This window comes from Equus caballus, chromosome 12 (assembly GCF_041296265.1).
Source record: "Equus caballus isolate H_3958 breed thoroughbred chromosome 12, TB-T2T, whole genome shotgun sequence".
NCBI classification, from domain to species: Eukaryota; Metazoa; Chordata; class Mammalia; order Perissodactyla; family Equidae; genus Equus; species Equus caballus.
The window spans coordinates 680,424-695,071 of NC_091695.1; the positions used below are offsets into that span (position 1 = coordinate 680,424).

Genomic DNA, 14,648 nt, shown 5'->3' on the forward strand with positions numbered 1-14,648 from the left:
TGGTGAAACCACATTATTCAGGAGAAATTGGAAATCTTTCTAGGTTCCTTTTTCAGCTCTTCCACCTAGAGTTTACCCTCTCTAGGGTAAATATCTCTTTTATTGACACAAAGGATAGGAAGGTATGCTAAATAAGTAAAAACTCTAAAAAGGGCTTAAATACAGAAGTATTTAGGGTGAAGTGTTATAATGTCTATAATTTACTTTCAAATACTTAAACAAAAACAAGATGAAGCAAAAATGGCAAAAATATTAATAATGGGTATTCATTATACTATTCTATTTTTCTGTAGTTTGGAAATTTTTATAATAAAAAATAGATTTTTATAATTAAAAAAAAGGGGAGAGAGGGAACTTAAGGCATTTTTGTAAATGGACTCCCTACCCCAAACACAGAATAATTAAGTATTGATTATATGTGTTTTCTTACAGAGAAATCTGGGCCCGATTTCTAGCTTTTGAAAGTAATATTGGTGATCTAGCAAGTATACTCAAAGTGGAGAAAAGACGGTTTACAGCATTCAAAGAAGAGTATGAAGGCAAAGAAACAGCTTTACTCGTAGACAGATACAAGTTCATGGACTTGTATCCTTGCTCTGCCAGTGAACTAAAAGCACTTGGTTATAAGGTATGTACTTACGATCAAGATGTGTGTAGTGTCCTTATTTTTGAATATTTTAGAATATTTTGAATATTTTAGAATAGTTCAAGGATAAACTTCACACTAAAGTAAACTCTGAAATAGAAATTAACGTAACGTAGCTTTAGAATAGATTTGTAGAGAACAAGAAGAAAGTTCAGGGATTTTCCTTGGGTCTATGAAACATTCACTGTCAAAAGTACTTAACAGTGGGGCCAGCCTGGTGGCATAGCGGTTAAGTTTGGCGGCCCAGGGTTTGTGGGTTTGTATCCTGGGTGCAGACCTACACCACTCACCAGCTGTGGCAGTGACCCACATACCAAATAGAGGAAGACTGGCACAGATGTTAGCTCAGGGCCAGTCTTCCTCTCACACACACACACACAAAATACTGAGCAAAATGAGAATTAAAATGAGATTTAACAAATGGTTTCATTCTTTCCCGGAAATTGTCAGTGCCTTATATCTTATGTCTGGTGGGCAGATGGAGGCAGTGAGGAGGGAAGAAAAACAAAAGAAAATCTGAATGTCATCTTAGGTATTACAGTTTTTGGTAATAGTTCTTAAAACTGATGAATGTGTTTTGACAGATCTTAAACCAAATGTAGTTCATGTTACATATTTTGTAGATCTAATGAAGAAATGTTACAGCTTGTTAAATCCATAAAGTTCTTTGAAGGATTTGTATCTTCCAAACAGGACTCCTTCAGTGGACCCCTTGAGGGATGAGCTTGTCTAGGAACGGAGCTCCTCTGGGGAGACACCGAGTCATTAGGAAACACCGCTGGTGCCTGAGCCTGCTCAGCCCAGGGGGAGGATTGTTTGTGCATTCCCAGAAATAGCCCCTGCTGAGAAGACCATTATTCTATCATTTCTTGATTTTTCGGTGTCCTGTGAACAAAAACAAAGATGGAAGGGGAAGCTATATCCACGAGAGTCCTGTGTTGGTCCTTTTAAGCCAGCCAGCAGGAGGACGCTCCTGACCATCATTCTCCACTTCCTCTCTGCCCTCTTTTTGGCCTGGGTCTCACTGGTCTGGTGTGTGAACCAGATTAAATGTTTGAGAGAAATTACCCATAATTGAACTTCAGACCTTTCCGTTAATGGAAGCGCCAATTCCCAGATTCCTATTCTGGACTCAGGGGCTACTGCTCAGGGATGAGCAGATTCTGCTTCCAGTTTAACTACTTTTCAATGGAAAGCCAAAGACATTTAAGACTATGTGTAATTATTAGAAAAGGCTATTTCTAATGAAAATAAGATGACAATGGAAATTAAGGAAGTTAATGAGGGTAAAGATCTTACTATTTCCAAGTAGAACTACTTCTTGGATATGAATTTTCCATCTTGTATTTCTGTTTCTACTCTTCTGTTTATTTGGGAAGGATTAATGTGCTTCTGTGAGTGTACACGTGAGAGAGGGAAAGAGAGAAAAAGCGATTCCCAGTGGGTCTGCTCCTTTAGATTTGCCACCAACTGCATTTGATGTCACCGGCTGCACGTGAGCACGTTTTGAGGAAGTAAAATTGCCCTCATGCCTCTTGCTGGTGGCAAAGGGGCTCTGCTGGTTCTCTTCAGATGGAGTGACATAGCTGCCTGTCGTGGAGGAACTTCTCCGGGGTAGGGCCTCGGGTAGTAGTGGCCACGTTACTCCCTTTGATCCGTCTCAGCCCTGGCAGGGCACTGCTGGTGTGCTGAGAAGACGAGAGGGGTTCGAGGTCAGAGAGGCCTCTACTTCGTAGCTATATGACCTTGGAAATATCAGAACCTCTGAGCTTCAGTCCCTCCCATAAAATGGAGATGTTACTATTTGCCTCATCAAAGAGGGAATAAATGGCTAAAATTGCCTGGCAAATAGTGGCTGCTCAATAAATGTTCCTTCTCCCTTGTAACAGTATGTGAGGAGTAATTTTTCTTTTCATTAGCAAAATCTCACTAACTAGTGTAAGTGATGATAAACTTTATTTCAGCTTTCATGAAGCAGGATCTCACTTAATGTAGCTTCTTAAAGAAACTGATAAATGTTTAATTCTGGTGGAAGGGGGTGTCATAAAAGTATCTAAAATTTCAAATTTTCTTCCAAATTACCACATTCTCTACCTGGTGCCCAGTGTTATATATTTACCCAGAAAAGCTTGTGTCTCTTCTACAAATGGCTACACCGAGTCTAATGTTTGCACCTGGGGTTGGGGAAAGTTTATGAAACACCAAGTCTTTAGAGACTTTTGGCTCCACTTGTTGAATATGTAACAATCTTTACCATCATCAAGTTCTTGCTTATTCTTCTCATTCTCTCTTTCTGTGACTTTAAGTAGTTATTCACAGAGTGTCCTCGAGATTGTAGAATTGCACAATTATACTCTGTAAGTCCCTTTTTCAGGTCTAGGATTCTTCTGTTCTGCATTTTCAGGATGTCTCCCGTGCTAAGCTGGCGGCTATAATTCCAGACCCAGTTGTAGCTCCTTCCATAGTGCCTGTTCTGAAGGACGAAGTGGACAGAAAACCAGAGTACCCTAAGCCGGACACTCAGCAGATGATTCCATTTCAGCCACGACATTTAGCACGTAAGCCACGACTTCAGATCCAGTTCGAAGACCTCAGTGTGTTTGTTGATTTAAATCCAGAGGTGTGGGGACAAAGTAATGTGACCTGTCAACTGTAGATTAATTATTAGACTTCAGGTCGCTATGACCAGTGAGTTGGCTGTAATCTTTGAACCAACATGAGTTAAGAATGTCTAAAAAAAGGGAAGGAAGACTCCACGACCTCCACCCCAGGAAGCTCCCAGGAGCGCTGCCCTGTGCGGAGCACCTGCGCCCGGGGCAGCGCCCTCCGCGGTGGGCTTTGCTGTCATTCACACAGCTGACGGGTAGTGGCCCCTCCAGGTCCCGTGGGAACAAGGCCCTCGGCATTAAATATGCTGCTGCCTAACTGACCGAACGGATTGCTGAGCGGACGACCTGTGAGGCCAGCCCCGGCCTCTGACGAGAGCTGGCTGGCTCGGCCCGGGGGTCCCCGCGCGGCGGCCCGGGGTCGAGGCTGCCCTGCGGGCTCCACGAGCGGGGCGAACGGGAAAGAGCAGGGGCGGCCAGCGGGCCGGAGCGAAGCCGCCCGGACGCGGGGCGCCTTTACGTGCACGGTGCCGCTGGAGCGCTGCCGTGTGTGCGGCGCCTCCGTCCACCGCTGCCTCCTGTTCTCTTTCAGCGCCGGGCCTGCACCCCGTCCCGGGGGGAGTGTTCCCCGTGCCGCCTGCGGCCGTCGTGCTAATGAAGCTCCTCCCGCCTCCTATCTGCTTCCAGGTTTGCTCACTCTTTTCATATAGACACCTGCTCTCTGGGTTATAGTCATTGTGTGCTTTTTCTCCTATATCGTGGGAAATCTAAAGTAGTGCTATTTTAACTTGCCACATTACTGCGGATTATAATTTATTTCTATCAAAATAGGGTCCTTTTGTACAAGTGGATGAATTGATGGAAATTTTCCGAAGATGCAAGATACCAAATAGTAAGTGATGAAAGCTCCATTTTTAAAGCGGAGTTCACATTGTCGTCTCCTAGGCAGGAGCGAGTTATTCTTCGCCATTGAAGTTTCCCAAACCAGCCAGCCTGCAGACGTGCAGTGAAACCCAGGAGTGATCCACACAAGAGGGATCCTCTTTGGTGCAAAGAGGCTTGTTGGTGTTCCAGTTCCACCAAGTGAAATGTTGTAAAAGCCACTGTCAGACTTGGCTTATGAAAGTAATTAAACAGCGGCTCTTGTCTTTTCCTTTAATTATTTAGTATCAGTGGTACTATCCCATGCTTTGCTAATGGCAGGCTATGAAATTAGAAAGTCTCCACAACAGAACATGCAGGTTCTTTCATAGCAGCCTAACTAACGTCCTGCCGCGCGTCTCCTTTGTGTCCGCAGCCGTGGAGGAGGCTGTGAGGATCATCACCGGCGGAGCCCCCGAGCTGGCTGTCGAGGGCAACGGCCCTGTGGAAAGCAACGCAGTCCTCACCAAGGCTGTCAAAAGGCCCAACGAGGACTCAGACGAGGACGAAGAAAAGGGAGCGGTGGTCCCCCCTGTGCATGACATTTACAGAGCGCGGCAGCAGAAGCGGATTCGGTAAGGCCGGCTCAAGGCCGCCTCTGAGAGGGATGGACCCAGGATTCCCTTTTTGCCTCTTAAGTCCTATGTTTAAAAGAGACGATGCTTTGTTACAAGCTTCTTGGAAACAAAGTTGTATTGTCATTGGTGCCTCTATCATATGGTTCTTGAGAAAAAAAAAAACCAACCTGTGTGAATTTTAGAACATGGAACAGACCTATGCTCTAAGCAGAATTAGGTTTTCAAAAATGTGAGAACAGTACAAAACGGCAGAACCACATTTTGTTCCCTCTTCAAGGGTGTCTTGTATGTGCCGCTTGAAGACCTGTGAGCTTTCAACAGTTTTATTTTAAAAACTGGATGGCTGATGATTGTAAAGCATTTTATCACATTTTCTGAAAACAGCTCTTCTCGGTTTGCTTATGTAGAGTCCTGCCTTATTGTTTGTTTTTATTTATGGCAGAATGTATGGAATCTGTTTTGTAGTTTAAAATTTTAAAACAATCCTTTAAAAAATAAAAGGATCTCAAAAACATCATCCTCCTTCTGTTGCTTTCATTCAGAATTTATTTAAAATAGCTACTTATTTTATGTTATTCAGCCAATACCATTTAAAATACAGGCCAGCGACACAAGGAAAAGTTATCTTGTATTGACCGCATGCACATTTGACTGTGTGCTCTTCTCTGGGCTTGTTTGCTGTTATTTGAAAACATGAGGGATCCATTTTTAAGAGGCAAATTAAACATTTTAGAAATCCTCAAATATGAATGCATTTTGCCCCCATTAAATCAGGGACAGATTTGAGATATTTTCTTAAAATTTCAGATATTTCTCTTAAAAGCGGCGTAACTGTGGGAATTCCTTTAGCCACCTGCTGTCTTGTCACATATTTCAAAAAGCACTCAGTGCTCAGGAACATTTCTTTCAGAGCTAAAACATAAACAGCATTAAATTACAGCCAATTAATCAAATCCTAGTTAGAGTGAGGAAACACTTATACAACTTAAGTCCAAAGAATTAAGTTTTGCTCTTTGTTAGCAACATTACCTCTTATTGACCCATTTCTAGAAAAACTACTACACAGAAAACTAGTTGAGATCTAAGGCTTGTGATTCAGAATAAATAAAAATAAGGAAGGAAAAAGAAAGGAAAAGTATTATGGTTATAAGGAAACTTTCGTACACAATTTAGAATCTGAATTCAAACGTGATTAAATATGAATTTTACATTTTAAAATCAGCTTCAAATATTTCTGTAAAATTCTTGTAATGAAAAAAAGGTTATCTTGAATCATTTTCATATATAAATTTTTATGTAGCAAGGTTATATTTACATAAGTTGGTCATAAGCATGTCTCCCCTGCATTTTTCCATTGAAGCTAAAATTCCCTCAAAACAAAGTCAGCTGGCTCTAATTCAGATTTTGTGATCCTCTCAAGTGTCATTTTCAAGCTGGGTGGCTTTTTTTATGTCATGGCTATTAACAAAACAATCCGAAGGCACAAGTATTGCCGTCTAGCATAGACTGTGAAATAGGAATGGAATCGTCCCTGAAATGCCATCTTTGAGCAGTGTTTTGGAGAAGACAAAATGATTTCAAATAGCTGTAAATGGTCATCGTTTCCCATAAACAAAACAAAGCCACGTGAATGTGCATGAAGAGTCTTTTTTTTAGCATTGTAATAAAGAGAAGACACACACCCGACCCACCTTGGTGACGGTGCTACGAAGCACTGTCATGGCCATGATGTGCATTATAATTGCTCCTACTGCATTTATTTCTAAGGTATTTTTCCCCTAGAAATTATCTGACCTTTAAACATAAAAAGGATTATTTCTTGTTAGAAGAAAACATTTTCTAATGTTCTGCTAAAGATATATATGAATTTTTAGGTTTTTTTTTAAAGATTTAATTTTTCCTCTTTATCCCAAAGCCCCCAGGTACATAGTTGTGTGTTTTTAGTTGTGAGTCCTTCTAGTTGGTGGCATGTGAGACGCCACCTCAGCTTGGTTTGATGAGCAGTGCAATGTCCGTGCCCAGGATTCGAACCAGCGAAACCCTGGGCCACCAAAGCAGAGTGCGTGAACTTAACCACTTAGCCACGGGGCCAGCCCTGAATTTTTAGTTATTAATGATTCTGAATATTTGATAATTCCTTTGTAAGCACAGCTGAACAAGTAGCGTGATGTCAGAAATCTGATCTTACTTTTGGAAATAGAACGTATAGACTCCAATATATCTATATTGCTGGACCCAGGGAAATTCCCAAAAGATATTCAAATTTTTCCTTTTTATAAAACAATGACAGCACCTCCACCATGATTCTACAACTGGATAAAATTTAAGGACTCTAAGTCTTTCCTAAACAAAAATTAGTCAAACACTCTGGTCTTGAGCACTGAATTTTAAAAGAGGTTATATTTATGTTGCCACACTCGGGAAAGTAAAAGGGTATAGCCACCTAGTAAATATAAAAACTGAGCAACCAAACTGTACCACTGGAAAAGAATGAAAAAGTACACCCCTTTGGTCAATGGTTATGAATTTATTTGGTCATTTTATAACCCTCTATTGGCCTACACTTAATATGTAAAACTAAGAGTTCATTTACACAACAGAAAAAGCATAATTACCATGTTCGGGAATTTTGTTTTTTCCATTTCAACTCCCAAAGGAGCTCCACTAAAGTTGGTGTTCTTCCTTGACAGCGACATTCAGCAAGTAAAGTTAGCTTTTATTTAATAAAAATTTCAGAAGTCTTGAGAGAGAATTCATACCAAGTAACAAAACTCAGGTACTATGTTACTAATTAAAAATCTTAAATATTCAACAGAAGTGTCAGCTTACCAAACTTTGGGAATAAAAGTCAAGAAAAACAATTCAGCAGTTTACTAAATTTTCTTCCCGTCTGAGCCCTGACCAAGTTGTGCCACAAGCGGAAGGAAGACAGTACTTTAAAAAGCAGAGGCAACGGGAATGAGACAGACAGGAATCCCAGAGCAGCAGTACTCCAATTTCAATTTCAGAAGTTGCACTTAAAGGTTCTCAATGTTCAGTTCAGGTAAAACAACAGTAAAAATGCTGAAATCGGACTATTGCTGCTAACTCCAGACACGTCCGGTTTCACGACTAAGTCAGTGAGGCCCATCAACCCGGCTAGAGATTGTCCTGGTTCTCGGGTTCAGGAGGCAATCTAGTCAGGTATGACAGAAACCCACATCGGCACAGTTTTAAGGAAAATTCTGCTGAAAGTATTGGGGAACATTTGATAAGTTAATAGAGCTTATGGGGCTTAAAGGCCTTCCCCTCCCCCACACCATGAAGTTACTGTGAATACTATGAATACAAAAGGCTATCCATTAAAATAGTTATATAACACAAAGTCCAACATAAATACACAATTGCAGACATCGTGGTAGTTCTTTATTTAGTTTTCAATGAGACAGGGCCTTTAAATGTGCTTCACAGTCTGTCATCCACTACCATTCAGCCATCCGTCTATCTGTTCAGACAGGCATCATTTAGTTCAAATAATACAGAGGTGGAGATGGGGAGAAATCACTGGGGTGGAGGTGGACATGGGGAGAGAAGAAAAGGTAAGAGATGAGGAAAGAACGTCACTGTCTTAGGACAGGACAGGAGGAAAACCTTCCCTGCGGTCCTGTAACGTGCCCGCCGGAGGACGGCTGGACGCCAGCAGTCGACTGTGTCACGCTAACAGATGTGCACCTACTGGTTGAGGCTTCCATGCTCTTCTTTGCTGTCAAAGCAAGTGATACTCCTTCCCATGGACAAAGCATTCCAATATCCATGATCAAATCTAATCCTCACAGAAGTGTGAGTAGTGTTCCCATTTTACAGATGAAGATACTGAGCCCCAAGGGAGACTGACTGGCCCACCATCAGACCACCTGCAGAGGAAAGACTCAAACCCAGACCTTCCTCCAAATCAGCTTTGTGCACAATCCTGTGCAGTCCACTTACGTTACTCAAGTCAGATTCATCACAGAACATCAGGATTAGACAGGAGGCGACAGGCCGAGTGTAGGCCTTCCATTTTATAGGTTGGGGAGGGGTCCTGATCTGCCCGAGCTAGCACGTAACAGAAAGGGGATCAGAACTCTGGCTTCTTGACAGTTCCCAGTCTTTCCAGTCTACCATCCTGCCTCTAAATGAAAAGAAATACAAATGTAATACATACAAATGAGGGCACGCCAAGAGCTCACTGGAAATCAAACGGCAAACACCTCTGCCTTTGGAACTCACCAGGAAAGCTGGTGGCAGCAGCATCTCTATGCCCAGGAAAGTTAGGGCTTTGGAGAAATGAAAATAAGCACAGCCAGAACACAGCTGCTGAGGAATCCGTTCGGAACCCGCAGCCAGGACGGGCACAGTGTATGCCTGCTATGCCGAACTTACGAATCACTTTCTCCACAGAGAACAGCTCTTAGACCCCTGTCCACTGCAGTTAATTGGCCAGACATCGTATCAGTGTGGTTCTTATCTGAAGTATACCTATAGTTGGGTTATGTGGTTACATAAACAATCACATTTTACAGCTTGCTTTAAAAGTAATGAGATTTTTTTTAAAAAACACCTAGACCGAGAATCCACCCACCCAGCCACCCACCAAAGGACAAAGTAGCAGGTACTGCTCTTCCTTCCTTCGTGAGACTATCAGATAAACCCGAGACTTGCTGATAAGACCTCTCAGGCGCCCGTTCTGTCCACTCAGTGAAGCCCTCCTGCCGAATAAACTTGGCACTTCCATAAAAGACACTTGTTTCCACAAAACTGTTAGGCAGGAAATCGTGACAAACACAATCAGTACGCAGTATATAGAACCAACTCAATTCTAAAGGATAATCTGTACCCCAGAGGGTATCCTGTCTTGGAGGGAGAGCTGCTGGAGGAGTGACAGTACGTGCTTGATCAACATTTCCTGAGTGACTAAACGAACAAATGCATTTTCGCGGCCCTTAGCGCAATCCCATGAGATTCCAGGAGGAAAATTAGCTCACTTATCGTCAACGAGCAGCAACAAAATGATTCAATATGAATACTGTAATTCTGGACTTTGCCCCTTCGCTCTGGGCTCTTCACCTCGCCCAGCGGACGCAAGGCGTTGGGGCCCCGGCTCCCGGGAGGCGCCCCGTTACACGGGCGTCACCCTTCCCAACCGTCCGAACTCAACCTCGTCGGCTCAGGAGCCCGCGAGGGAAAGACCTGGCAAGAGTGAGCCCTTCCAGAGGCAGGCACAAGGGAGGCGCGCGAGAGCCAGGAGGAGCGCGCAGGAAGCGGCGCGCACCCGTCCACCCGGGGCGCAGCTCCCCTCCCGGGTCCTCGGGTCCTCGGGTCCTGGGGGCGGCACGCGTCCACCGCCCCAGCCCTGCAGCCTCGTGAGCGCGCCGCTCCGGACGCCGCCGTGCTCCTCACAAGCTCTACTCCCTGAACTGCATCACTTCCCAGCGGAACCGGGAGATCCGTCCTGGGGTCCGACTCCTGACCACCTGGCGCTGCCAACGCCCTGACTGCAAGGCACACCCCGGAGCGGTGCGCAGCGCACTTGCAGAAACCGCACTCCCCCCAAAGGAACCTGCTCCCCTCTGAAGCCTGGCGTCACCACCCAGCCCAGAGGCGCGGGGTCCTCGGCCGCAGTGAGGGCGCCTGCAGGACCCCAGCCCCTGCTGTTCTGGGGGCGGGAGGTCCCTGTCTAAACACTCGCGCATGGTTCATCTTTTCAACAGATCAGGTCATCTGTGAGACCCAACTACCGTTTCAGTCACAGGACATGTCCGGAATTCTGGTCACTGAAGTTCCTTGAAAACTGCTGAAAACCCGGGGGTTTCCAAGGACTTCCCTATCCAAGAAATAAGTAAGTTTACACTATTTTATCTGGAAACAATTAAGTCTAATTCTGGAATCCTAATCCAATCAAGACATCTGTGTATTGTAGAAGAGCAAATTTTTCAGTACTAATTCCAAACATTTGTTTTCTTTTATATTATACTAACATTAAAATTTTTTTGATGAAGAAGATTGGCCCTAACAGCAGTTACCAATCTTCCTCTTTTTTTTCTCCCCAAAGCCCCAGTACACAGTTGTATACCCTACTCATGGTCCTTCTAGCTCTTCTCTGTGGGACGCCACCTCAGCATGGATTCATGAGCAGTGCCATGTCGGCACCCAGGATCCAAACCGATGAACACCGGGCTGCCAAAGCGGAGGGCATGAACTTAACCACTTGGCCACCAGGCCAGCCCCTAACATATTTTTTAAAAGTTTTTCTCCTCCTTAACTTTCAAGGCTTAAAAGTCAAAGAATTCCCTTTCTCTCGATCGCCTAAGTCCTAACTGTTATCATCCAGGCTCAGGACTAATTCTGAGTAAAAGAATAAGCTTTTCCGAATCACGCAACTCTCCTCGAGAACAAAAGGGCTCTGGGGCTCTGGCCGGGCCGGGCAGGAGGCAGGAAGTCGGGCGAAAGGCAGTAAGACTATGCAAGCCCATTCCAAGGAAAGACCTGGACAGAGGCGGAGGGGCCGTGTGTGAGGGACAGGAGTCTAAGCACATCCTGCTCAAGGCTCCGTTTCTTCCCTCTTGGGGCTGTCAGACACTCTTGGGGGTCAGAAAGAACCACTCCCTGAAGGCAGAGAGAGGCCCCAGGCCTGGGAGAGACAGGCGGCTGCAGTCCTGACACAGCGGGGTGCAGACACGGGCAGCCCACCCCAAAAGCTGAGGCCACCTGTGAAACCCGACACAAGACAAACTGCTTTGATGTGTAAACCTGCGCTCTTAAACACTAACCCTCAAAAGAGAAGTCAGTGCGTTTCTCAACAAGTCTTTTCAACAGTGATGAGCAATATTCTTCCTTTTGGAATTGGTGTTGTTAAACAGAAATGTACTAAATAGCCATTTTCCGAAGCGACGTTAGAGCTGAGACAGGCATCTGAGCGGGTGGGTCACAAGGCGCTGCAGGAAGCACGTGTGCTAGGGTCCCACGAGGATCTTCCTGAGGGTCGCGTCGTAGTAGGGACTGAAGACCATCTTGTTATAGTTGACCAGGCGAACGAACTTAACAGCAAGCTCCTCCAGCTCTTTGTGAACTGGACCCAATCCCCCAGGGACGGTGGGCAATGGCTTCTGATGACCTGAGGCAAGGCAGGTTTCCAAGAAGGTCAGGATTCGGGCATCTGTGGTAGAAGAGAAAGCAGGTGGTTGTTTCTTGTTCAGGGTGACTTCACAAACTTCTGCTTCTGCTTCGGTTTTGAGCTGAAACATCACCTTTTCAGGAGTCTTCCCTGACCACCCCCTAGACCACATACCTGCCTGCCTTACACTTGTGAACATTCGCCCATTTGTGTGTCCCCTCCCTCTCTGGATGGTGGTTCACAAGGGCAGGAACCACGTGCATCTTGGTCATCATTCTCTCCCCAGCGCCCAGCACAGTGCCCAGCCTGTGCCCCACCCTGGGAAAAGCTCCAAATACCAGTGGGAAGCCAGAACGAGCGTATGAACGCATCGGGGAATGAGAGTGCCAAGGGGCTCTGCCCTCAGAGGAGCCAGACGTATGGAGGCCACCTCCGCCGCTGCTGAAGCCCACGTCCAGTGGGGGACGGGTAAAGCAGCAACCGCAAGCTCGAGAGACGATTCCAGCACCGCTGACTCTGGATCTGCCTTTCCTCACTCGGCCCACAGGCAAGAAGCCTGAGCTCCCTTCTTTCACGCCTACAGTGGGAACATGGAGTTGGCCATCTGCAACCCCGTCCACCTCCGGGGACGCTGCAGGCTGATGCTGCTCAGCCATTGCCCTCGGCCATGCCTTTGCACTCTCCTGCGCATCCTCACCAGCCAAAGAAGAGTGAGCGACCCTTCCTGTGGGGTGTCTTACAAAAACAACAGGGACAGTACATTGAATGGGCTTTTTCAAACGATGTGCCCACCTCCTACCCTGGGGGACCTTCTCAGGTCAAATGACTTACACCCTCTGGAACTCGCTAACACATAACAGAGAAACTGTTGACCACAGGGGTCTGATCACCCCTGTTCCAGTGTTAGCTTTGTTTTCTAAGGTCCCTAAAGCCGGAAGCCTCACCCAGAAGTGGAGCTTCTGGCAGCATCCTGCCCGAGGGCTGGGTTTACCCATGTCTATAACTGGCCGTTACTAAACAGCAAGATGCAGGACAAGGAGCAGTCCACTAGCCGGAGGTCTCTCTGCAGGCACCGCCCAGGCTCTGCCAAGGGTGAGAAGAGGGCTCTTGACGATCCGGGGGCTGCGCACCTGCCTGAGGCCCCTCCAGAGGGACCCCCAGAGGAAATTGCAGCGCACTTGCGTCTGGGATGAAAGAACGGAACTTTTAAAAACCACTGATCCTTGTAACTCTCTTTTCGTAACTTACTTAATAATAAAAACAGTCAGTATTAGAAACAGGCCTACGTGACTAGCCCAGCCTTCTACTCCAACCTGAAATCTGATCACCATGGACAATGCAGCTTGTGCCTGAAGCCTGCTAATTTTTCATTATAATCCTGCATCGCATAACAATGTTTCAGTCAACAACAGACCACGTATATGACGGTGGCCCCAGAAGACGAGCATGGAGGTCTGTGTGACGCACTGTGACGTCTGCAAGACAACGAAACCGCCGAACGCTGCCTTTCTCAGGACGCATCCCCATCGTTAAGCGACACCTGACTGTGTTACGTGCTGAACGCCTATCTGGTTTCATATGAAGTTGAAGAAAGACTTCAAAATTAATTAAATTACGCTAAAGATAAACCTGAATTTTTAAGATTAGATAAACATTGTATTCCTTGATCAACTAGTGAGCAGAAGTTTCACGGGGCCACTGCTGTGACGATGGGAAGTAACGGCTGACAGCCGAGGACTCTCCTCAGGAACAGCTACTCCCCCGAGTGCTCGCTACGTGCTGCCGCACAGGCCTGCCGTCCTCAGCAACCTCGTGAGGTTGCTGGTACCGTCCCTGTTGAGAGATGAGGAAACTCCAGTGTCAGTCACTTGCCTCGCTACCCCACAAACCTCTGTAGGGAAGCCCTGCGCGCCTCCTGTGCTCTTACCACTGCTGACACCAGTGTGGGGGCTTCCCACACCAAGCAATCCTCTGTGACACCAGCTGGGTGTCCTACCGTCGTGCTGAATTCCGACACTACCTGGAAAGGGCGTCAGACCCCACAGGTGCAGGGCCCGGCCCAGCAGACTGTCCCCACTTCAGATGCCAGTCACAAGTAGGAGGTCCCCAGGTTACCACAACTTCTGCCCGACTTGGCTACAAGCTGGAGGTTCTCATCATCTCCTCTCCCTCACAGAGCTCAAAGAAATAGTTCTGTTTAGTTATAAAATAAAGGATGTGATAAGGGATACAGATGAACAGCCACAGGAAGACATACACACAGGGTGAGGTCTGGGAGAGCCCCTTGGAGTGGGGGTGCAGCACCCCCCTTACGTGGAGGTGTTCCCCACCTAGCAGCTCTCCAACCCTGGACTTCTGGGGTCATCACGTCGACATTTCCAGTCCCTCCCCCTCTCTGGAGGGCGGGGGGGCCTGAAAGTTCCAAGCTTGGTCTTTCCTGCAACAAGCCCCTGTCCTGAAGTCAGTCAGGCGTCCACCCAGAGTCACCTCACTGAACAAAAGGAACTCCTATGACCCAGGAAATTCCAAAGGACCTAGGAGCTCTGTGTCAGGAACCAGGTTAAGGACCAAATACAGGGGCTGGCCCAGTGGCTCAGTGGTTAAGTGCGCACGTTCCACTTCAGGGGCCCGGGGTTCACCGGTTCGGATCCCGGGTGCGGACATGGCACTGCTTGGCAAGCCATGCTGCGGCAGGCGTCCCACATATAAAGCAGACGAAGATAGGCATGCATGTTAGCTCAGGGCCAGTCTTCCTCAGCAAAAAG

At 46.3% G+C, this 14,648-nt stretch overlaps 2 protein-coding genes across 16 annotated transcripts in view; one reads left to right on the plus strand and one right to left on the minus strand.

Moving 5' to 3' along the window:
- The window catches only part of CSTF3 (cleavage stimulation factor subunit 3), a 67,869-nt gene extending 62,604 nt beyond the window's left edge, over positions 1-5,265 (plus strand). Inside the window, exons 17-21 of the mRNA XM_023653836.2 lie at positions 433-628; positions 3,051-3,204; positions 3,845-3,939; positions 4,084-4,144; positions 4,550-5,265. Coding sequence (XP_023509604.1) covers positions 433-628; positions 3,051-3,204; positions 3,845-3,939; positions 4,084-4,144; positions 4,550-4,752 — 709 coding nt within the window. The 3' untranslated portion in view covers positions 4,753-5,265. The remainder of the gene's footprint in view (positions 1-432; positions 629-3,050; positions 3,205-3,844; positions 3,940-4,083; positions 4,145-4,549) is intronic.
- Positions 4,394-14,648, minus strand: part of TCP11L1 (t-complex 11 like 1) — a 32,112-nt gene continuing 21,857 nt past the window's right edge. For 12 of the 15 annotated variants that reach the window (XM_070229197.1, XM_070229206.1, XM_070229205.1 and 9 more), the window contains one exon: positions 7,259-11,925. In XM_070229197.1, coding sequence (XP_070085298.1) covers positions 11,723-11,925 — 203 coding nt within the window. In that variant the 3' untranslated portion in view covers positions 7,259-11,722. Of the gene's footprint in view, positions 5,664-7,258; positions 11,926-12,827; positions 13,717-14,648 lie in introns of those variants that run through there. The other 3 variants (XR_001378033.3, XM_023653842.2, XM_014729338.3) reach the window with 3 other exon arrangements.